Below are 21,666 nucleotides of genomic sequence, written 5' to 3'. Positions count from 1 at the left end.
AAGGACAGCATACATGCTCCCAGCAGCAAGAGTGAGATGCCCTGTCCTGCTCTGCCTTGCCAGTGGTCTTGTCCACACTGAATTAGAGCCTGAGACCTAGGTGTCCAGCACAGGCCTTGCATAGAGTGACCCTTGAGGAGAGCTAGACAGAGAAGGGGGATGAAAAGGGCCCTCAAGATAATAAACAACCTTCTCCCAAGCACCCAAGGAGTCCCTTCTAAAAGACTCCTTATTGCAGCGACAGGAGACTGGTGTGCAGGGAGGGCAGCCTGGTCCAGATCTTCCTGACTCTCAATGCAAGCTTTTGGCGTCTCTTCCTTATCACTTCTCCATCCCTCCTAGATCAAACTGTCCCGCCTGAGCTGTGCCCTGTTCTTCACCCACCAGGGAGAGATGAGCAGTTGGGGGCCACAGCTAGGTCACAGGAGTCCTAGAATTGGCTCCTGGCCTGCTTCAGTCCCCAAGAGTCGAGGGAACTCACTCTCCAGCTTCCACCTGCTAACTCCTGCAGGCACTTCCATACTGGGCAGGGGATATCTGGGTCTGAGGATTAGCTCAAGGCTTTCTTCAACTTCCCTTTGAGCCTTGGCTTTCAAGTCTGGGATGTTAATCCTGATGGGAGTGTAGATGATTTTGTGGGGTTGTATTATTTCTGTCTTATGGGCAAGACAACTCAATGCAGGGAAGCCACTCACCACCACCCAGCTGAGAACAGAGCCAGGGAAACTCCACTAGAACCCCAATCTGTTTTGTTGTTCTTCGTTTTTGCAACAGATATCCTCTCTGTGGCCCAGCTGAGCCTCAAATTCTGGGTGATCCACAGGTGTCCTGGTTACAGGGGTGATCGCCAGTGCTGGACTGGAACCCCAGATCTATACTGTGATTCCTAATTGCTCTCCATTTCTATTTCAACTGGAAGCCCCAAGATCTCAGGCAGAAGTACTATTCATGTGAATGTTTGGGGACTGTGGACTTGCTTCTCAAAGCAGAGACCACCTGGGATGTCTCTGGGATGTCTCTGGTGGCAGGGGGCCCAGGGCACTTGAGCCCTTGGAGACCTTTGTCTCCAACCTTCTAAGAGGAACAGTTTTACTCCTCTCCCAGCTCCTGAGCACCCCACCCAAAGCCCCCACTGCCATCTCACTGTCTTTATAACAGACTGACTTAGTGCCCTGAGCTGGTTAACAGGGATGCCCCAACGTTGTGTTCTTGTGTTCACAGACTATTCTTGTGTGTGTGTGTGTGTGTGTGTGTGTGTGTGTGTGTGTGTGTGTGTAGTACGTGTGTGTTTGGTGCTGCATGCTTGGGAACTATATGTGTTCTTACTGTGTGTGGAAACTTGTATGTTCGTGCATGAACTGTTGGAGGGCAGTCTGTGTGTTGAGTATCAATCTAATGACATATATGTGACTACTCCACACCTATGTGCTACTGAGGATATGGGCATGCGATATGTACAAGTATCTCCTGGTAGTGTATTTGTAACCATTGTCCCAGTCCAATGTGCAAGAGGGCTAGTATGCCTAGGAGGCTTCAGGGCCATTGTGGATTGTGGGCACACACCCCAACCTGTGTGTGTGTGTGTGTGTGTGTGTGTGTGTTACCTTGGGAAACCTGTGAACAACACTTCATCTGCAGCTGCAAACATTAGGAAAAGTCTAGCAGACAGCTTAGGAGACCCTAGGCAAACTCCTTCTCCTTGCCTCCATTTCCCTTTCTACTAACAAGCTAGCTAATCCTTGAGCACGTTCTGATGTTGAAATCCCTAGAACGAGGGATACAGAAGCTGGTGGAACCACAGCACCCAACCGATAGAGTGAAACTGGGGAAAACAGGGCTGGCCTCAGGTCTAGTTGAGGAAGACCAAATGGGGCGGCGGCGGCGGCGGGGGTGGTGAGGGGGTGAGCAGCTCAATTTAAGACAGGGTTACATCTCAGGGCAAGTCCTCTCCAGTGCCACTTAGTTTCTGAAAGCTGGTCCTCTGCTGGGACCCATACCCTACAGACCGCTGGGTGGAGTCGCCCACAAGACTCCCCTACAATCAAGCCAGAGTCTAAGACAGACAGTCGACTTGGAGCCAGTTTACAATGCCCTTCACATAGAGAGCCCTAGCACCTCCTAGAAGCGAGCGCCCCTCTGAGATGCCTAGCAAGATGGCCCCAGGAACCTTCCAGGATCAGGACTAAGACAGAAACTCAGGGCTCAGAACCCCCAACACCTGCAGCAAGTAAGCTACAAGAGCACTTTGTGACACCGGGCTCCGCTCTGTGACCCAAGACAGACCCTCTGGCTGGTTCAGGCTCTTTTGCTGATTATTACAAGCTCTCGAGGTGGGCCTTCCGTGCGCCCGGCGCGCTGCTGGCACGCAGCAGGCACGCTTTCAACACTGGCTGTGGCCAGCAAGTTCCCTTCCGTACTGCAATAGGGTGCGAAGTGTCCCGGAGCGCCGGACGGGCGCCGCGGGTCCGAGGCGTCATGGGGACCCCGCCCCCGCCCCGTGCGAGCCACCGGGTGGGGATTCGGCGCGCTGACGTAGGCGGATCAAAGCGGCGCTCCGCGCCTTATAAAGCGCTTGGGCCGCCGGGCGCCGCAGATCGTGCCGGGAGAAGGGAGAGCTCCGTAGATCCGCCAGCGCAGGCCAGAGAGCCGAGCACAGCCGAGAGCAGCCAGTGTCCGCGCCCCGAGTGCCAGGATCCCCTGCGCCCCGCTGTGCCGCGTCTGGGAGAGGCTGTCCTGGTCGCTCCTACAGGCGGGGACCGCACTCCCAGTTTCCAAGGGTGGCCGAGGCTGCGGGGTACGCAGGGAGCGCCAGGAGAGTACTCCGAAGGTGAGCAGTGGCTGTGGGCAGATGTTCATCAGGGACCCGCTGGGGTGGGGAGGGAGGCGACTGAGCCCAAGTGACCTCCCTAGTGGGCACCCACTCCTCTTCTTTTTCTCACCTCTCTCCTGTGCAGCATTCCGAGTAACTCCCCTTGGCAGAGCACAGCAGCCGGAATGACCTGGGGACCAGGGGACTAGGGGGTTGCCGGATGGGGTGGGTTGCACGGTTCCTTCGGTTCTCCCCCAGCTCTTTCGATTTGTCCCCCCCGTCCCTGGACTAGGTCCCCTCCCTCGCAGTCTGCGGGTTGATGAGGTCACGCCCGAGCCATCCCGGGGGTGGGAGATTTGGATACCGCGACAGAGGGTGTGTGTGAGGAGGCGGGAGAGGGGGACAAAAGGCCGAGAAGTCCGAAGCTCCTACCAGAGCCGGAGGTGGGGAGCTCCGGGTGGTGAGAAGGGCGCCTAGAGACAACTGGGAAGGGGGGGGGGTGAATTTGTTTACTGACCTGAGCTCCAGGTTAGGGGGTAGGGAGAGAGTCCTGTCCCCTGCCCCGCGTCACATCTGGAGACGCTCCGAACATCTGGCAGAGTTCCACTAGCCGCGTATCTTCCGCCCGTGGCGGTGCCTCCATGTCCCTCACGGTCTTTGGGAACGCAGGATCCGGCTCCAGGGGGTGGCAGGAGTTCCGCACTCTTCCTTTCCACTTTCCAAACACTGCGTCTCTGCGGTGATCTGGCGCAACATAGAAGGTCCTGAAAGAGTCTCCGCTGAGCTTAAAGCCAGGTCTCACGCAGCCTCGCAGGTAACCTTGAAGCTGTCGCTCGGCGTCCCTGTCGCAACCTTTCCGTTGTGAGAGCTTCGCGGCTAGGCTCCTGGAGCGGCCCGCTTGAACATTATACTGGGGCGGATATTGTCTCCGACCGAGCGCAACAACAAATCCTGGGCCAGCAAGGCACATCGCGGTTGGGAGATGTTTGGCAAATCCTTGCCGGTTAGGCTGAGCGGGGAGGCTACCTTAAGGTGAAACTTAGAACTCTCGACAGCTCCAAGCCTTAAGACCACCTGTTGGTGGCCAGGGGCTGGACTACAGTGCCCGTGGTGTCCAGCGTTTGCACAACCCCAAGAGGCTCGTTCCTCCGACTGCTTGCAAGCGGGTAGCTTGGACTTATTGTCCAAGGAGAAGAAGAAAGGGTTGCCCTCCTTTATCTATCTATAAGCACTGCTCTTTTCCGCCGGCCCACTGCGAGACTGTCTCCAACGCAGGCTGGGAGGCCAGGCTTAAGCAAGAGGTTGCGTAGTTAGTTCAGGGCTAACCAAAACAAGTCTTATGAGATAACCAGGGCCAAGAGGGAAGTCACTCTGCACTTCATCCAAGACGGGAACATTAGAGCCCAGGAAAAGGAGGGGACTTGCCCGAAGTCCCACTGTGTGAGGCCGGGGCAGAGCTTTCTTCGAACCCAGGCTTAGCGCCCCCTGGCGGGTCGGGGACTCCCCAAGGCGAATGCGCTCTGACCCTCAGGGCGCAAGCTGAGGGTGACCCAGCGGCTCGCGTTGCTGTCCTGGGCCTTCTTAGGTAGGACAAGAATAATGTCAGGACCCAAAGGCCCAGGCCCAAAGGTGCTCCCTCAGCAACGCGCCGTAGTGGCGGAAGAAGTCTAGGGCCGCTGGACTGCTGGGAAGAGCAGAGAGCAGCTGGAGGCCTGGGTCCCTGTCTGCTGTGCGATCTGGGCCACCCCTCCTCACTAGGAGAGTTGAGCTGGACACTGATACCACGCTGGAAGTCCTTGAGCTTCCTTTGGCGACCAGCCCTTGCCCTTCCCTTCCCACTCAGGAGTTCTGGGCGCCTTGTGCGATCCCACAGTTAAGGAATGAACAAAGAGACAATGACTGGGGTTTTGAGAGCTCCCCTCCGCCGCGATCCGGCAGATACTTTTCAGGTTTGGGGAAGTGTGTAAACTTCCAATAGCGAGGGAAAGATGTGGATATAGAAGAGATGGGAGGAGGAGTCGGACTACACCAAAAATCCCGCTGAGACCCCAGCCTGGACTCGCTTGTGCCAAGCACTTCGGACCTGGGGGATTCTGTGGAGGAGGTGGGGGGAGTAATTCAAGGTTTTCTACTTGGATTCCTCTTGATTCTGCCAGAAGGCCCCAGAAAACTATGACGTCTCAAATCCCTGTGTGTGTGTGTGTGTGTGTGTGTGTGTGTGTGTGTGTGTGTGTGTGCGCGCGCGCGCGCATGTACAGAGCACACACACATGCACAGGCTACACAGGTAATAGTGGATACAGAGAGATCAGACGGAGATCAGAACGCTAGAGTCCAGTCCTTTGTTTTTATAAAAGGAAAAACTAAGGCTGGGGTGGTTGAGGGCTTGCCCAAGCTCCCAGAGCCAGAAGAGAACCGTTTTTCCCTGTTCCAGCGACCTCCCCACCAGCACCTCCCCCAAGTCTGGCACCTCCTTCTTCAGACTCTGTAGACCCCTCAGGAAGGAATCCCTTTGTCTTTGCTTCTCCAGAGGAGAGGGGGGCTGTGTATATTCGGGGTGAACGCCAGGTGTTGGTAAATTTGGGAGAAGCCGGGAAGGGAGTTAATGAGGTGAGAATGATGAGTGGGCAAGCCTCAGAAAGCAGCTCCGCAGGCTGCAAGCGGGCGGGGTAGCGGCTCCTCCGCGGCCCTAGCTCGCCGCCTGGCGGCCCGAAGCAATCTCTTGCAGGCCTGGAGCTTCCACGCTCCGCTAAGGAGCTCTGGCGGTGCCTAGTCCGGACCATAGCACAGAAGTGGGATGTCTGAAGTGGCACTTCAGAACCCTCAGTGTGTAAAGAGCATCCACCACCATTGCATTTTTCTAATTTCCCTTTCCCATACTGAAAAGTAGGTGCCCAGAGGAGGCAAGTCTTATGTTTTCTTTCTGTGCGAGGCACAGGTTAGACGAGATAGCTAAACAGCCCAGCACCAACCAGGCTCTCACTAAGCCGGTTTCCCATCTCTGGGCTCCAGTTTCCTTGTCTGAGATGGAGGGGGTGACAATACCTATCACAGGGCTGGGAGGAGCAAAGGCGGCCACACGGAAACTTCTCTGTAAAAGAGAAACTCGGGATGAACCACAGAATCACCAAGGCTGCAATAACTAGTAATCAATATCGTGGATTCTAATTGGAGCCCAAATCCCTTCCCGGACCAGCTGCCTCGGCCCAGGGCCCTCGTTCCTCTCCCTGCGGTCGTTTCCTTGGTTTGTCCGTGCGCCTCTCGGGTGGATGTCTCAGTTCGCTACCCGCGGCTTGCGGTCCTCTCCAGGCTCTCTTCTGGGTCTCCTCTAGCACCTCCGTTCTGCAGCACCCGGTCCTTGCTGGGAGGTACAGCCCTGATCGCCTGGGCGACACGCCCTCGGCCGTGCTCCGTCCTCACCTAATCCGAGCCTGACGCCGGCGGGTCTCGGGCGGTACGGGGCGGGAGCGGACGCCTGCCTCGCTCGGCCTCCCGGGCCCGACCCCTCCTTTGTAATTTGAATAAAACGCCTCCCAGCCCGCGCACCGCCTTAACCCGCCGCCCCGCTCTTCCCGACTGCAGGCGGCGTGCGCGCAGGACCGGCGGCGGTGGCCTGCAGGCGGCGGACATCGGCGCGGCTCCTGCAGGGTGCGACCCCCGGGAGCGCCGGGCGCGCGCGACGATGAGGGCGCGGCCGCAGGTCTGCGAGGCTCTGCTCTTCGCCCTGGCGCTCCACACCGGCGTGTGCTATGGCATCAAGTGGCTGTAAGTAGGACCCCGCTTTCACTCCATGGGGCCACGGGGCGAGCGGCTGGAGAAGTTGAGTGAGAGCACCAAAATCAGCGAGGCCAAGTTGGCTTGGGCGTCGGGGACCAGTCGCCTTCTTAAAGCCTCGGCCACCCCCTCTGTGAAATGTTGTTCTTACCCTCCGCAAGCTTGCGAAGTGGGTGAGGGGATTTTCTCATCCAAAGGCCAGAGAGGGACTTCGGAAACGTTCTCTCCAAGGGGCACAACCCAGAGGGTCTGCTCAGTGCAGGACACATGGGGCAGCTCAGGATCCTGGCCTGTCAGCCTCCTGACGGTCTGCAAAGACAGTTTTGTCCCCCTCCACCTGGGCGACCTTGGGGGAAGTGTCACTCTAGGACTACCTCCCGGGGCCTCCGTGTAGTGGGTCTGCCAGAAGGATAATTAGTACTAGCTCGCTGGGATCAGATAGGAAGCTCCCTAGAGAGCTCCTGAACTGCCAGAGGCTGTGAGCACACGTGCAGGGTGTCCAGTAGGGATAAATGGTTGCTGGGGGAAATCCCCCGCCCTGGTTTCCCCACAAAGTGCCTGCTCCTCCTGTGGTGGCTGCTGGAGGCAGTGTGGAGGGAGTGGGGTGAGGGGGGGAAGCAGCCCCTTTCTGAAGGAGCTGCCCCTGGGCTGGGAGAGATAAGCCCCAACTGTAAATAACTTTCCAAGAGCTCTAGGCAGTGGGGACCCGGGGGTGGGGGTGCTCAGAGGAGGGAAGCCTGGTTGGGTCACCCATGTGGGTTACAGAGATTTTCCACGGCCTGCCACTTTGAGCTGCAGAAGAGTTGGGCAGGTAGGCGGCGTGAAGGAGACTCTGAGTTCAGTGCCAGGGTGGGAAAGTCCAGAACGGACATGTGAGTCTCTCCTTGGGTCGCATGTAGGGAGCCTGCAGATAAAACGGGATAGATTAGAGGCACTGAAGAGAGCCCATGGATTAGCTGCAAGAGAGGATGGTAGCACACTGGACCTCTGGAAAACAGTCTTGAGGTCACTTGATCCAACCCTTTCTGGTGCTGAGGTATTGATTAAATAATTCCCATCTTCATGTGCTTCTGCTTTAGAAGAAAGGTGGTCTGTCTGTCCCGGGGGTCCCCTCCCACCTCCTCCTGCTACTCTTAGGCCATTCTTACACCAGGCAGGACACAAGTCAGGGAGAGGACCCCCCTCCACCACCACCACCACTGTTTTACACACCAGGAGGTGAGGGAAAGTAGGAAGTTGCTGAGAGGTGTGAGGGCCTTCGTGGCTGAGAACCAGACTCGGGTGACTCATTTTGCTCATAAAGGGTCCTGAGGACACTGCTCTTGTCCCTCTTTACCTGTCCAATAAGGGAATACTGAGATTCTGGGATGCGTGTGACTCACTCAGCCCCAAGCTGGCACGTGCTGGGTGGGGTAGGTGGCTGACTGAGAGCAACACCCAGCTTAGCTCCACCCCGCAGTCTAAGCCATGGCACAAATGGGCACAACTCAGTGTCTGCCTTCAAGACATCCCCCCCCAGGGAGGACTTGATGGGCAGCGGTGGAATGGGAAGCAGGTGTCCCAGGAGGAAGAGCTTGAACAGAAGTATGGAGGCAGGAGCATGCCCTGACCCTTCTTGCAGGGAGCAGGAGCCAGGGTGCCTTGCAGGCGGGTGTCCTGTTCTAGCTCTGAGAGCTGGAGGCCTCTGTGTGATTAGTTAACACTCCTTGTGAGAGGTGACAGTCTTATCACTGTTGGTTCACAATAAGGAAGTTAAGGTACAGAGAGACTAAGTAACTGCCACAAGACCTGTCACATGCTGGTCCTCTGTGACTGTGAGATCAGAACCAAGCAGAGCGCTCAAGAGGCTAAACCTTGATAATGGTTCAACTATTGCTGGGGTTGGAAGACAGAGAAGGACTTGGGGGGAGAGGTGGAGCTGAAGAATAGTAGAGCCAGGCTGGGTGACATAGGCCAGTAATCTCCGCTACTGAAGAGGCTGAGGCAGGGGGATCACAAGTTCACCTGGGCTACAGATGAGTTCAAAGCCATCCTGAGCAATGGAGTGAGACTTTGTCTGACAATTTAATAAAGTAATGCGATAAGGGTTGGGGAGACCGCCTGTGAGGCCCTGGATTCAATGCCCTGCCTGCCCACGGGGAAATAGCGGGGGTGGGTGTAGACACTTGTGCACACAGATGCAGCCTTGCTGTTTTCAACATACACATGGTTGGTTTCACTCTCCCGACCTGTGCTGTGTACTGTTTCTCTGAGCAGAGGAGGAAAGGAAGACCTTGGAGATTCTTAAACAGTTTCCTAGCCAATGAGGAGTAGAGCGGGGCTTTGAGTCGGGCTATCGGTAGAAGGAAGTCCCCGGGCAGTGTGCAGTGGGGGTGAGGACTCATCAGGGCCAGCTGTCCTGGGCAGTCCTGGGGACCATGTGCTTGGGCTTGGAAAAGTGACCTGGAGATGAAAGGGACATTTGACACGAGAACTGAAACCAGATGTGGCTTAGTGACCTGAGGTGCCCACCTGGTGGGCTTCTGGGACAGACAACCTAAACAGGTGGGATGGGGGACTGGGGAGCAGGGTCAGAACTAACTTGCCTAGAGATGCACTGAGAGCCTTGAGAGCATTGCCTCCAAAGCCAGAGGTGGGGGAAATCATGATGGGTCAAGTGGGGGCGGGGAGCAGGTGTGAGCCTTTTGCCCCCTCTGGTGGAGAAGGGGAGAGGAGAGGCCCCAGGCCAGCTTGGGGGCCTTGGAGGTTGTGCTCCCAGAGCAGCGGGCTGCACAGAGCCTGCCACTCAGCAAGGGCGGGTCCTCTCTAGGAAGAGTCTAAAGAGGCTCTGGAAGGAAGGCAGCTGCTGTGAAGTGGGGCAGAAAGAGTGCCAGCCTCGGAATCTGGGCTCAGCTTGAGTGGTCACCTTGTGCCAGGCAGACCTTGGGCAAGCCTTCAGCCTGTCTGTACCTCAGCTTTTCAGCTTGGACCTGGGCTAGAAGGAGTCCTGGCCTGGGGGTCTGGGAGGTCTAGCTTCTACCTGGGATCTGTCTCTGATTAGCTGCACACAGAAGTGGGCAAGTCCTGCTCGCCTTCCAACGGGGCTGGCAGTTCATGCAAACGCCTTTCCACTCTGGCTGGCAAGTATCTGAGCAAGGCAACCAATTAGAGCTCTCCTTAAGGATGATGCTGTGGATATGGCACCAGGCAGGGGCCTCTGAAGTCTAGGCAGTACCATGACCAGGGTCTCCTAATTTTCCGAGTGAAATTTTTGATGCCAGGCTCAACCCACTGCCAGGCCACCTCTGGGTATGCTTCTGAGGCCTTTGAAGTTTAGTTCTGTCCAAGTAACCCTGAACAAATGGTTTGGTTTCACTTAGCACTGTGAGAGCCAGACTGAAGAATGATAGCAAGAGGCCTTGGCCCAAGCAAGGCACTCGAGGCTGTAAAGGGTAGGGCCATAAGGAAGGCCTTTTCTGTGAGGTGGCCTTACCTGACTCAGGTACCACAGAACTGCCTGGACACAGGGCTATTGGCAACCCCAGGAAGACCCCTCAGTGACTGACTAGCCAGGAAAGAAGCCCCTTGGTGGGAGGAGGCAATGAGCCCCTCAGGGCCTTAGGGTGGGAGGACCAACAGGTGTGGAGATAGGTTCAGTGGCTAGGGGATGGAAGACTGTGGCTAGGTGAGGAGCAGAAGGAACTCCTCAGCTGTACACTGGGAAATGCCCTCACCCACAGAATTGTGAACACTGAATACTATAAACTGGGAAACTGAGGCTGGTCACTGGCAGTGACTTGCCCAGATCACATGGTTAATGAGTAGCCCAGTAGCTTGAACCAGGAGAACCCCCAACTCCTGCATGAGAGAAGTCCCTCCCAACCCATGGCATAGACTCCCCAGTGAACTCTGTTCCCTCCTGTCCTCTCCTGCGTCCTCTCCCCCACATCCCCACTCCAGATAAACTGAAATGTTTCCAATTAGGGGTATTCTGGACCAGACCCGCTTGTGAGCTGTCCAGGGTGGCTCCCCCGCCTCTGTCTTAGTCCTGATTGCCTCCCCAAGGGGGCTCACTTACCCGGGTCATTACTGCTAATCAGAGGATGCCTGGGAAGCCCTTGCAGTGCATGGGGGTGAGGCAGGAGGTGTATTGCTGTGCCAGCTGCTCCTGGAGGTCCCATGGATGCCCATGTCCCTCTGTCCTGGACAGTGGTCTGGCTGCACTCTTCCTACCCCCACTTCCAGGAGCCTGGGAAGAGCTTCAAGTATCCTGCTGAGGTAGCCCTCTGGGAGGTACCCTCCTAGATAAGATTCTGTTAGCCTGGGGCAGGATAGGCAAATGCCTGGGGACTTCAGAGGGAAGGGGGGCCAGGGAAGCAGAGTCCCCCAGATTCCTCCACCAGTGAGCCCCAGGTACTGGGGAACACTGGGCACTGTGCCCGAGAGTAGCTACAGCCCTCAGGAGCTGCCTGTACTGCTCAGCAGGAAGGGCTCCATCAGCACCCCACTTCTTGGCTAGCACCCTACTTTTAGGTGAGCAGATGCCTAGGGTAAAGCCAAGAAGACCGCCGTGCTGCTTGCATGGGCTGTGTGCCTCTGGCCCATGGAAACCTTTAACCACTTTAACCATAGTGAACGTAAGACACAGGAAGTGAGCAGGAAGAATGGAGTGGTGGTCCTACCCACCTAGGCACTGACAGCTTGCAAGGAGGCAGGCAAGCTCTGCTGGCCGTGTTGGCTGGCCTCCTGGGCTGTGGGAGGGCTGCTGTGCTGTGCTGAGGAGAAGAGGATCCACACAGGGACCATTTGCCTCTAGAGTCTGAGCCCACACAGGCAGGCTTCACGGGTGATGCCACCAAGCCAAATGGCCAGGAAGCCATCGGAGAGACGTACCCTGCATGTGCCCTCTCTATTGGGCTGGCGTGGGCCAGGGCCGCAGGAAAGGACACTCACCTTTGCTCTTAGGCTAGGTAAGGCATCCTAACCACAAATGTCAGGCCAGGCCCTCTGCCCTCAGGGGTCTACTTCCAGGGTCTGTATTCTGTTTCTGTATGGGGCGGGGGTAAGGGTGGGGTTATATGGTGGGTGGAGTGTGGCAGACAGAGGCAGGAAGAAGCCAACTTATCAAGAATTACCTCCTTTGGCCTTTGCCAGGATTTTGCAGTCGTTCAAAGAGGAAGAGCAGTACACTCTAGTCGGCACAGCTCGGGAAGGGAACTGGTTCTCTTCACTCCTTTCCATCGAAGATTCCCTTGGCAATGAGCTGAGGCTCCTAAGTCTAGGGTCACAGGCATGTGTCATCGTGCCTGACGTGAATACATGATCTTACTTAAGACCCTCCCCCATTGTCTTTTGAAGTAGAAATGGTCATTGCAGCAGCTGAGGGCCATGAGGCCCAGAGAGGTTAGGTAATTTGTCCAAGTCACACAGCAGTGTCTCAAGCTCATGCCTTTGCCTAGGTCAACCTAGGAGCTGGACCGTCTGGGGCCTTTGTACCTCATTGCTGATGGGCTTGTCTAGCCCTTAGGCTAGGTGCTGGAGGAAAGGGTCTATGCCATGTTCATAGCCAAAAGAGGCTGGGAAGTCTTGGTGCCTATTCAGTATTTCTTCAATGAGTAGAAGTTCTTTTATTCACTTGGGTACAAGAAGGAAAAGGCATTCCTGGCATCAGAGCAGTCTTGGGCAAAGGCATGGTGGTAGGAAAGTCCCAGTGTCACCAGATCCCATCCAGGGATGTGCCGTGGACAACTTTAAAACCCTAAAAACCAGAGGGAACCAGTGATCATTGAATATCTGGATTAGATATTGAATTTTCTAGAGTCTGGATCGCCATGAAGTTCAGTGTCCTTGAACTGCTGAATAGCAATCCTTTGCATAGGTGTGGACTTTACAATGGTGATAAAAATGGTTGTAGAATTAAATGCAGTAATGGTGTAAAGCTCCTAACTCATGGTGTGCAATAGCGTAATGGCTTAATTAATAGCATGTGCAGTCATTATGAGATTCAAGCAGTTAGCCCTGGTTCTGGCACCTAGCTACCAGTGCTGAATGAAGGGGAGGAACGGTGGTAATTCACGGCCAGGAGGACTGAGGCAGTGGCTGGCAGTGCTTTGCAGACTGTAAATGCGTTCATTCCTAAGACAATTACACAGTTCAGGCAGGATAAAGGATGCGATTTTGTGTTAGAATTAGGGCAGAAGACCCAGAGAGAGACAGTGTCACACCCCAGGTCGCAGGTGTGTGGGCTAGGGCAGACGAGCCATGGCTCTGCCACGTGGTTCTTCTTTGCCTTGCGATTTCCTGGCTCCTTGCAACAGTGACTTGGAGTCTGTCGAGGGGAGGGCTGGCCTGCAGATCAAATGCCCCCTTACACCCTGTCTTTCTTCCGTTTGGTGGTTTTCGGGGTATGCAGGGCACTGTCCAAGACGCCAGCAGCCCTGGCACTCAACCAGACGCAACACTGCAAACAGCTGGAGGGCCTGGTGTCTGCGCAGGTGCAGCTCTGCCGCAGCAACCTGGAGCTCATGCGTACCGTCGTGTACGCAGCACGGGAGGCCATGAAGGCCTGCCGCAGGGCCTTCGCCGACATGCGCTGGAACTGCTCCTCCATCGAGCTCGCCCCCAACTACCTGCTTGACCTGGAAAGAGGTAGGGGCTGTGGGGCGCTGCACTGCCGTGGTGGGAGGATCCAGGCGGAAGCTCTGTGTGTTTGGATAGGTGCGTGGATTCATGGGTGGACGGATGAGTGAATAGATGGATGGTTATACAGATGGATAAGCCATGGCTGGATGGACGCTTGAGCGGATGAGTCATTCATAGATATGGGTTTCAGGCACGAACTGGGGAATGAATAAATATTAGTGAGTGAATATATCAGCCCGTACATTGGCCCGAATAGCACTTCAGGACACACATGTGCTATAATGCACGGATGAAGGAAGGATATGGCCACAGAGGGCACCAAGGTGGCTCCTTGCTGTGCTGAAAGCCACATCAATGTAACGAGACTGGTGTGTAGCCCACCCCTGAGCAGGCCTGTGGACCTAGGCAAACCTGGTCGGCAGGAACTGCTTCGGGGCCCAGAGTAGTCGGGGCAGCAGATTGCTTTGAAGCAGGCTTCCTGGAGGTGGTGTGGGAACCTGAGTGTGCACAGGCTAATGTCCCCCACATGTGCGCTCTGTCAAGCATCGCTGGGTTTCAGCGATGGCACCTCCCGCTCCTTGCTGAGATGTCTGAACGCCAGGCAGGCCTTCCCAGGCGCGCTCTGCAGTTAAGGAAACTGAGCTCTATAGAAGTGGTGACTGCTAGTTAAGAGGCAGGGTCAGGGTTCAGATGTGGGGCCAGGACGGCCTGGAACGGAGTGGGAGCTCACTGGCTCTGTGCCCATTTCCTGGGGCTCCATCACAGTATCCTTGTCCTGCATACTGGCTGGCTCCAAACATGGAAATGCACTGTCTACCAGTCGTGAGTAGTTTTCAGTCTGTAATCCCAGTACGAGAGAGGTGGTGGCAGTAAGATAGGTCCCAGGCAGCCGGGGCTGCATGTTGTCTCATTGTTCCAGAAGCTGCAAGTCTGGGCGTGAGTTGTCAGTGGGGCCATGCCATCCCCCTGGGTCCGCAGAAGCTCCTGGTGGCTGTGGGTATTCTGCAGTACCCCGACCTACAGCCCGTGTCAGATGGTGCTCTCCTCCGTCTGTGTCTGTGTATCCCCAATTCCCTCCTGCTCTAAGAACACATGACCAGTATGGCCTCAGCTTAGTAGTGAGATTCTATGTGCAAAGACCAGGTTTCTAAACTGGCTTACTCCTGAGTTCCGACAAGGACTCAGGGGGCTGAGGTCTTTGCTTATGTAAAGCACCCCCTGACTCTTGGTGAAGGGCATAAGGGTACACTGTGGGCTGGGAGTGACAGGCTGCAAGCCTTGCAGTCTTTCTCCTGCACTGCCCTGGTGACAGCTGGGTCCCTCTGTGCTGAGATGGATGGAGGAAAACGGCCTTGGCCTCGGGCCTGGGGCTGACCTCCTCCTGACCTCCAGCCCACTGACCCTCACCTCTCCCATAGGTACCCGGGAGTCAGCCTTCGTGTATGCCCTGTCGGCCGCCACCATCAGCCACACCATCGCCCGGGCCTGCACCTCTGGCGACCTGCCCGGCTGCTCCTGCGGCCCTGTCCCAGGTGAGCCACCCGGGCCCGGGAACCGCTGGGGAGGATGTGCGGACAACCTCAGCTACGGGCTCCTCATGGGAGCCAAGTTTTCCGATGCTCCTATGAAGGTGAAAAAAACAGGATCCCAAGCCAATAAACTGATGCGTCTACACAACAGTGAAGTGGGGAGACAGGTAACCACCCCCCTACCTGCCCCAGAGGGTGTGCCTGGGCCGCTGGCTGGAGAAGGGCCCATGGTGGGCCCCATGAGGGGGTGGGAGAGGGGATGGGCTGGCACCCTGCTGCTCTTTCCTCTCTAGAGCTTGGGATCACCTGCCCCTTCTCCTCTAGGGAGTCTCCAAGATTCAGGTGCTCCAAGCAGAGGGAGCAATGAGCTAAGAGCCCAGGGCTCTGAGTTCTGCCCTTCTCCGGCCCCGAACTTTCTGAGTGGCGACCTACCTCCTCCCTGGCCCCGTTCCTTCCCATCTATAAAGTGGTGATAGGGTGGGAACTCCTGCAAGTTCCCCAGCCTTCCTTCAGGACAGGGAGGGGGCTGGGCCCCAGGCTTTACACCACGCCACCTCTTTGTCATGGGGAGGGGGATCCACGCTGCTAGAGAGCATGGCTCCCTAGCATCAGCTACCAGTGTCTCCCTGTTTCTCACTACCCAAAAGGCTGGGTGAGTGTGGCAGTGAGTGAACTGAATTGAACTTTTGCGTGTGTGTGTGTGTGTGTGTGTGTGTGTGTGTGTGTGTGTGTGTGTATTAGGTGAGAGTAAGACTTGGGGGAGTTGGTTCCCTCCTACTGGGTTCTAGGGATCCAACTCAGGCTCCATAGCAATCCCCTTTACTTCTGAACGGTCTTGCACCAATGCTGGTGTGAACATGTGCTCGCACCAATCCTGGTGTGAACAGGTGCTCCATGCTTTATTCTTTCCCTCCTGGGACCCCAGAACAACTCCCAGAAGGTTCTGTTGTCCCTTTCCCACTGATAGGGACAAGGCCCCAGGAAGAGTGTCAGGTGCGACAGAAGGAATCTCTCCCACGATTTAGCTCTGGGTGGCTCAGCCAGGAACACCACATAGCCTGAGGAAGCTGAGCCTGTGGAACCCACACACAGCTCCACCCGTCACCGGTGTCTCTCATGTCAGGACTCTTGAATGTCCAGGCCATCCTTGGACAGTCTGGGGAAACTGAGGCCAAACCCTACTCTGGGTCAGAGTCTAGCCAGGGGCTCCTGCCTCCCAGCCCTGGGGCTTGCCCATTGTAGGATTCCAGAGAGCTTTTACCAAGTCCCACTGATGCTCTGTGGCAACCTCAGCCTCCAGCTGGGGTGCACTCCCCTGAACTCCAGTGCATGCAAGAGGAGCCTTGGTTTTCATCTCAGTCTGTTCTTGGAGTCACCTGCAAAAGGTGAAAAACCAAAGTGAATGCTGTTCCCCGGTAGTCTGGGCTGTGCAAGGATTAAATGACACCACGTTAGGCAGTTTAGTGCATGCTCATGAGTGTCCACCCCTTCCCCGACCTGACTCAAGGAACCGAGCTTCAGGGCTCTGTCCCTGGTGCCTGTGGCCCTGTGTGTCTCCTTCCTCCCCCTCCTAGGTTTCCAGCAAGTCCTAGACTTTATGTCTAGTATGCTTCCTCGGTCCACTTTTCCTGTCGCAATGATAAAGACGATCCCAGACACTTTGCCTAGCTCCTGCCAACTTACTGACTGCGGGATTGGGGCCAGGCCAAGCCAATCCTAGCCTCAGTTTCCCCAACCAGCTGATGCAGAGTGTGAGTCCAGGTGACTCATGACCCTTGCCAGACAAGGGAGAGGGAAGTGTCATGTGAGCAGAAGAGGGGTTTGAAGAGCTGAATAGGAAGGTCCTTAGAAGGTGTCTGACCTCTGACCCTCAGACACCAGCAGAAAACTGAGGCCCAGGGAAGACTGTGGGGAAGAGTCATTTCTCAGACCAGGTCTGGATCCTGCCTGAGGCCCTGGCCCAAGGGTTTCCAGTTTCCTCTACGGCTCTGATTTAAACTGCATATTCAGAGCCAATATTGATTTAAACAGTTATAACTCACACACCCCTTTGGTACAGTTCATTTAACCCTTACAACACTCTACCAGGGAGCAGCAGCGTGCCAGCTTCGTACTTCAGAGCAGAGGCCTTGAGGTGGTGACGGAGTGTCACCTGGCAGCCGTGGGTGGGTCCAGAAGGAGGTGCCCCCCAAGCCGCCGTCCTGTCTCCTTCCTGTCTCTCCCATCCCTCCCCAGCTGCCTTCCTTCTTGCTCTTCTTTTTCTTGCTGCTCTTCTGGCAAGCCTCTAGTGAGTCCTGGTTTTTTGGGAGAGAGAGAAGGCATGGAGCAATTGAAAGTCACAGCGTTTGGAATCACTGTCCGACACAGGTTCAAATCCCAGCCCTACAATTTTCTAACTGCAAACTTGGGTGTCAGACTTCGCATCTTGAAGCCTTCCTGTTTGGGACAGGGGGAAAGAGTGGGTCTCCCGGACGGGCTGTGGCAGTTGTGTTAGAGCACAGAGTGTGCTTGTACAGAGTGTGTCTCTGAGAAGTGGCACCTGCAAATGCCACTCTTCCTGCCTGCCCCTCTTAGCTGCCCGAGTGGAAGCATGATGCCCAGCCCCTCCTAGCTTTAGAGCCAAATGCTCCTTCCCTTGAGGATCCAGTGGGACATGAGTCCCCAAGAACACCCAGGCATGGAGTGGGGGGCCAGGGCCCTGACAGGCCAGGGAGGGGTTCTGGCCATCTTGCCGACACCCTGCCTGTCCACAGGCTCTCCGTGCCTCCCTGGAAACAAAGTGTAAGTGCCATGGGGTGTCTGGCTCCTGCTCCATCCGCACCTGTTGGAAGGGGCTGCAAGAGCTCCGGGATGTGGCTGCTGACCTCAAGACCCGCTACCTGTCAGCCACGAAAGTGGTGCACCGACCTATGGGTACCCGCAAGCACTTGGTACCCAAGGACCTGGATATCCGGCCTGTGAAGGACTCAGAACTAGTGTATCTACAGAGCTCCCCTGACTTCTGTATGAAGAACGAGAAGGTGGGATCCCATGGGACCCAAGACAGGTGAGTGCCATGCCACCCACACAAATGCTGCACTCAGGGCTGGGCCAGGCACGGTGGTGACTCAGCTGGCATTTGGAGAGTGGAGTCCTTGCCCAGTGTGGGGAGGAGGTTCCAGGGAGCTTAAGGGGACTCTGGGGATAGAAACTCACGGCCCCACCTTCTCCCCAGATGGGAAATAACAGTGGTAGTACTGTAGGACAGGGGTGAGGAAGGGCTGCCCCACATGAAACGGAAGCTCAGTAAATGTCATGTGACCAGGTGAAGGATAAATGCCCACCCTGCTCGTTGGACAAAGGAGGAACTGAGAGGCACAAGGAGAAGCGGAGGCGGCATCCAACCTAAGGCAGCCGAGGAAGTACCCAAAGCAGAGCGAATGAGCTTTGTAGAGAAGACACTCCTTTGTCTCCTGATAAGCGCCGCCTCCCAGGCTCTAGTCCTCCCATGTCCCCTGGGGACTACTTGGTTTGGGCCTGGGGTCTCCACAGCTGACTCAGCCCTGGCTCTGGATAGGGAGATAGGGAAGACAAAGAGCCCATGATAATGATTGCCTGCAGGCCTACTGTGTGCCAGGTGGGGCTGTTAAGGAACTAGGCAGCTGCCTTCGCAAAGATGCTTCATGAAAACCCAGGGAAGAAAGTTCTATGACCAGACGCACCTGGGAAGGTCTCTGGTCATCCCCAAGGCCTGAGGGAGCCTCAGCTAAGGATTTGATTAAACGGAGTTTCCCAGAGGTACACAACCAGGGAACTCTTTTATTAAGGAGCCCCTCAGCATTCCACAAAGCTGGTGCTCACAAGGTTAGGGAAATACGGAGCAGAGAGCGGGTGTCTGGGAACGTGTCTGGCACATAGTTGGTGCCCGGCCAGCATCTGCTTCCTCCGCAGTCCACGGTCCTGCCTGTGAGAGGGGAGGGCTGGTTTGGGGCTCCGTCCCCACAGGCCAGGGCTCTGTGAGGAAGAGGCCCAGGCTCCCATCTGGAGGCCAGATTGAGGGGGTCGGCAGAGTGGAGACGGAGTGGGTCAGGAAAGGAGACAGGAAGGAACACGAGTGCTTTGAAGCAGCAGGGTGAGTAGGAGCAGCTGAGAAGGGGAGATGATTCTGGAACACAGAGGGGCTGGGCACGAGGCCCTAGAAGACCATGGAATGAGCAGAGGATCGTCTTGCATCAGTGTACGACTCTGTCCACAGGCTGTGGGTCAGTACCCTGCCTGTTCCTCAGCCCCCTACTGCTCGGTCCTCAACTGTATCCCACAGGCACAGTCCCTCTTTAGGCCTGGCCCAGAGGACAGTCCACATGAGTAGCTGCCTCTTTACTAGGTAGAGAAATGGTGGCAGAGGAGCATTGCCTTTCACTGAGACCTCCCTGCTTCTCACCTCCTGCCATAGCTTAGGGGGGGAGGGTGAGCAGTGGCCTTGGTGCCGTTGTTGAGAAAGAGAACTTTTGCTTGTCGTCACCGATTCCAGTGAGCAACTGCTGCCACGCATTACATCTGCTTCACAAACAGAAGGGTGCAGGAATGCCTCTGGGGAGAGGCGTCACTGTGGCTCCCTTGGACAGCTGCAGGTCTGCACTCAGTAGACAAAGTGCCCAAACCCACCTTGCCTCCTGGGCTGTTTTCAGTATTCCAGAATGTATCCTGGGCTTTTGAATTGTAAAAATGACACTCACCTCCATTGCAGAATAATTAAAGATTAATTATGAAGGCAGGGCCTGGGGAGGTAGCTCAGTTGGGGAAGTACCTGCTTTGTTGTAAGCTTGAGGATCAGCTGGGCATGGTGGCACACGCCTTTAATCCCAGCACTCGGGAGACAGAGCCAGGAGGATCTCTGTGAGTTCGAGGTCAGCCTGGTCTACAGAGCGAGTTCCAGTACAGACAGCCAGGGCTGTTACCTAGAGAAACCCTGTCTGGAACTCCCGCTCCCCCAAATGAGGATCTGAGTTCAGATCCCTGCCACCCATGTGATGGCATGAATCTATAACCCTAACAGTGAGGTGGAGGCAGGGACAGGAAGGTATCCTGGAACTCACTGGCCAGTCTTGCCAAGTGGATCCCTGAGCTTTGGGTTCAGTGAGAGACTCCTTCTCAATAGATAGATAGATAGATAGATAGATAGATAGAGAGATAGATAGATGATAAATATAGATGATAGATATAAAGATAGATGATAGATATAGATAAATGATAGAGATAGATAGATAGATAGATAGATAGATAGATAGATAGATAGATAGAGTGAAAGAGAGTAAGACATTCAATGTGGACCTCTGCCTCCAAATAAATGCATGCACAAATTTGTGTACATGGACCATTACCATGCATATACTACATACACACATTTTTTAAAAAAATTAAATATGAAGTCAGGATTAATAGACACTGATTTGAGGATTCTCCTGGGATTTAGAAAGGGGAGGAAAAAGGAAACCAAACAACTCAGGAAATAAAATAGCCCCAGCAATTCCATCACAGCTTATTGTAAACACTGAGAAGTTAGAGGAGAGGAAAGCTTCAGTTTCCCCTAAGATCCATCACGCTTCTTGGAGGGCGGGGCCAGCCACAGTGGTGAGGCTGCAGGCTGCTTGGCAGGGAGAGGCAGGTGCTGGCGGTGATGGGCACTCACTGACCCCTTGTCCCCACCCCCAGGCAGTGCAACAAGACTTCTAACGGCAGTGACAGCTGCGACCTCATGTGCTGTGGGCGTGGCTACAACCCCTACACGGACCGAGTGGTGGAGAGGTGCCATTGCAAGTACCATTGGTGCTGCTACGTCACCTGCCGCAGGTGTGAGCGCACAGTGGAGCGCTACGTCTGCAAGTGAGGCCGTGTGCGCCGCCCCTGTGGAGGGGCGCTGCTCCCCAGAGGACCCGCTGAAGGGCCTGGAGACCCTGGTGGACTTCCCTGCAGATCTCGGATGCCAGGCGTGGGAGGCGGCTTGTGCTGTGACTCCACTTGGAAGCCACCAGGAACAGAGGCCTGGTCGCCCTGGGAGGGCCGGGGCATCAAAGGAAACCGATAGGATTAAAAATAACCTGGCAGCCTGGGGCCCGAGGGCCCACATGTTGCCTTCCAGGCTGCTCCAAGAAGCCAGGGCAGGGATGGGTAAGACTGGGTGTCTTTGACCTTTCAAGGCCAGAAAGACCAGCCTTCCAGAATGTTCTTTGGGACCCTGTGCCCACCACATGGAACCACTAACTTGGGTTGTAAATTTTTATTTTCCTTCCCCCCCTCCTTTGGGATGTGGGAGCTACAGAAATATTTATAAAATATAGCTTTTTCTTTGGGGTGGCTCACTTCAATTCCTCTTTATATATTATATATAAAATATATATATAATGATTATATTTTAAACAACTGTGTGAAATAAATGCTGAGCAAGCCCCAGCCTGCCCCCAAATCTCTAGCCTCCTCAAGTGAACCCAGCAGATCCTGGTCTGGCAGGAAGACTCTCCAGTTTCTAGACAAGGCGGCCTCCCATTGATGTCCCAACCCCACCCGGTCCCCCATCCTGGTCCTGGACCGTTTCCCTGTATGTGATCTGTTGGTCAAGGGTGAGGACAGACGTCTTGAAACATAAACCCACTTGGCAGTATGTTTATTCCTCAGGGACATTCTTACTACCACAGCACAGTCGTTGGCATGCTTTCAGACCCATTAAGCTGGCTGCAAGGAAAAGCTACCCCAGGAAGCTGAGACCTTAGGGAGGTGGCCGTGGTGGGTTTTCGGTGGGACCCCAGATGGTGGGACTGGCCCATACTGTTATGCTATCTGTGGAGCTGGGCTGATGACGCCTAAGGTTGGAAGCTGGGAAAGACCCAGATTCACAGCTCAAGCCTGGGCCAGGCTTGTGGCAGAGGATGTGCTAACATGCAGGGACCAGCAGGGCCTC

General features: G+C 55.5%; 1 protein-coding gene across 2 annotated transcripts; it reads left to right on the top strand.

The window, feature by feature from the left end:
- The first annotated feature begins 1,260 nt into the window (after positions 1-1,260).
- Wnt11 (Wnt family member 11) lies at positions 1,261-21,070 on the top strand. 2 transcript variants are annotated; one of them, XM_052712650.1, is made up of 6 exons: positions 1,261-2,827; positions 6,391-6,573; positions 12,974-13,209; positions 14,622-14,899; positions 17,486-17,778; positions 20,424-21,070. In XM_052712650.1, exons 2-6 carry the CDS (start codon positions 6,491-6,493, stop codon positions 20,596-20,598), a joined length of 1,065 nt encoding a protein of 354 aa, XP_052568610.1. In that variant the 5' UTR covers positions 1,261-2,827; positions 6,391-6,490; the 3' UTR covers positions 20,599-21,070. The 2 variants fall into 2 exon arrangements, with proteins under 2 accessions (XP_052568610.1, XP_052568611.1); XM_052712651.1 differs by lacking the exons at positions 1,261-2,827; positions 6,391-6,573 and having other exon boundaries at positions 13,097-13,209; positions 14,622-14,735.
- The last annotated feature ends 596 nt before the right edge of the window (positions 21,071-21,666 follow it).

The sequence above is a fragment of the Peromyscus californicus genome, unplaced genomic scaffold, assembly GCF_007827085.1.
Source record: "Peromyscus californicus insignis strain IS unplaced genomic scaffold, ASM782708v3 Scaffold_4__1_contigs__length_199733344, whole genome shotgun sequence".
In the NCBI taxonomy this organism is placed as follows: Eukaryota; Metazoa; Chordata; class Mammalia; order Rodentia; family Cricetidae; genus Peromyscus; species Peromyscus californicus.
The sequence above is the reverse complement of the archived record's forward strand: the minus strand, read 5'-3'. Positions and strand labels throughout refer to the sequence as shown.

What these genes read in the sequence shown, in the direction of transcription:
- Wnt11 (XM_052712650.1), top strand. Translation starts at nt 6,491, where the DNA reads ATGAGGGCGCGGCCGCAGGTCTGCGAGGCTCTGCTCTTCGCCCTGGCG. An exon ending in TGCTATGGCATCAAGTGGCT is followed by an intron (nt 6,574 to 12,973) that starts GTAAGTAGGACC and finishes CGGGGTATGCAG; the next exon opens with GGCACTGTCCAAGACGCCAG. An exon ending in ACAGTGAAGTGGGGAGACAG is followed by an intron (nt 14,900 to 17,485) that starts GTAACCACCCCC and finishes GCCTGTCCACAG; the next exon opens with GCTCTCCGTGCCTCCCTGGA.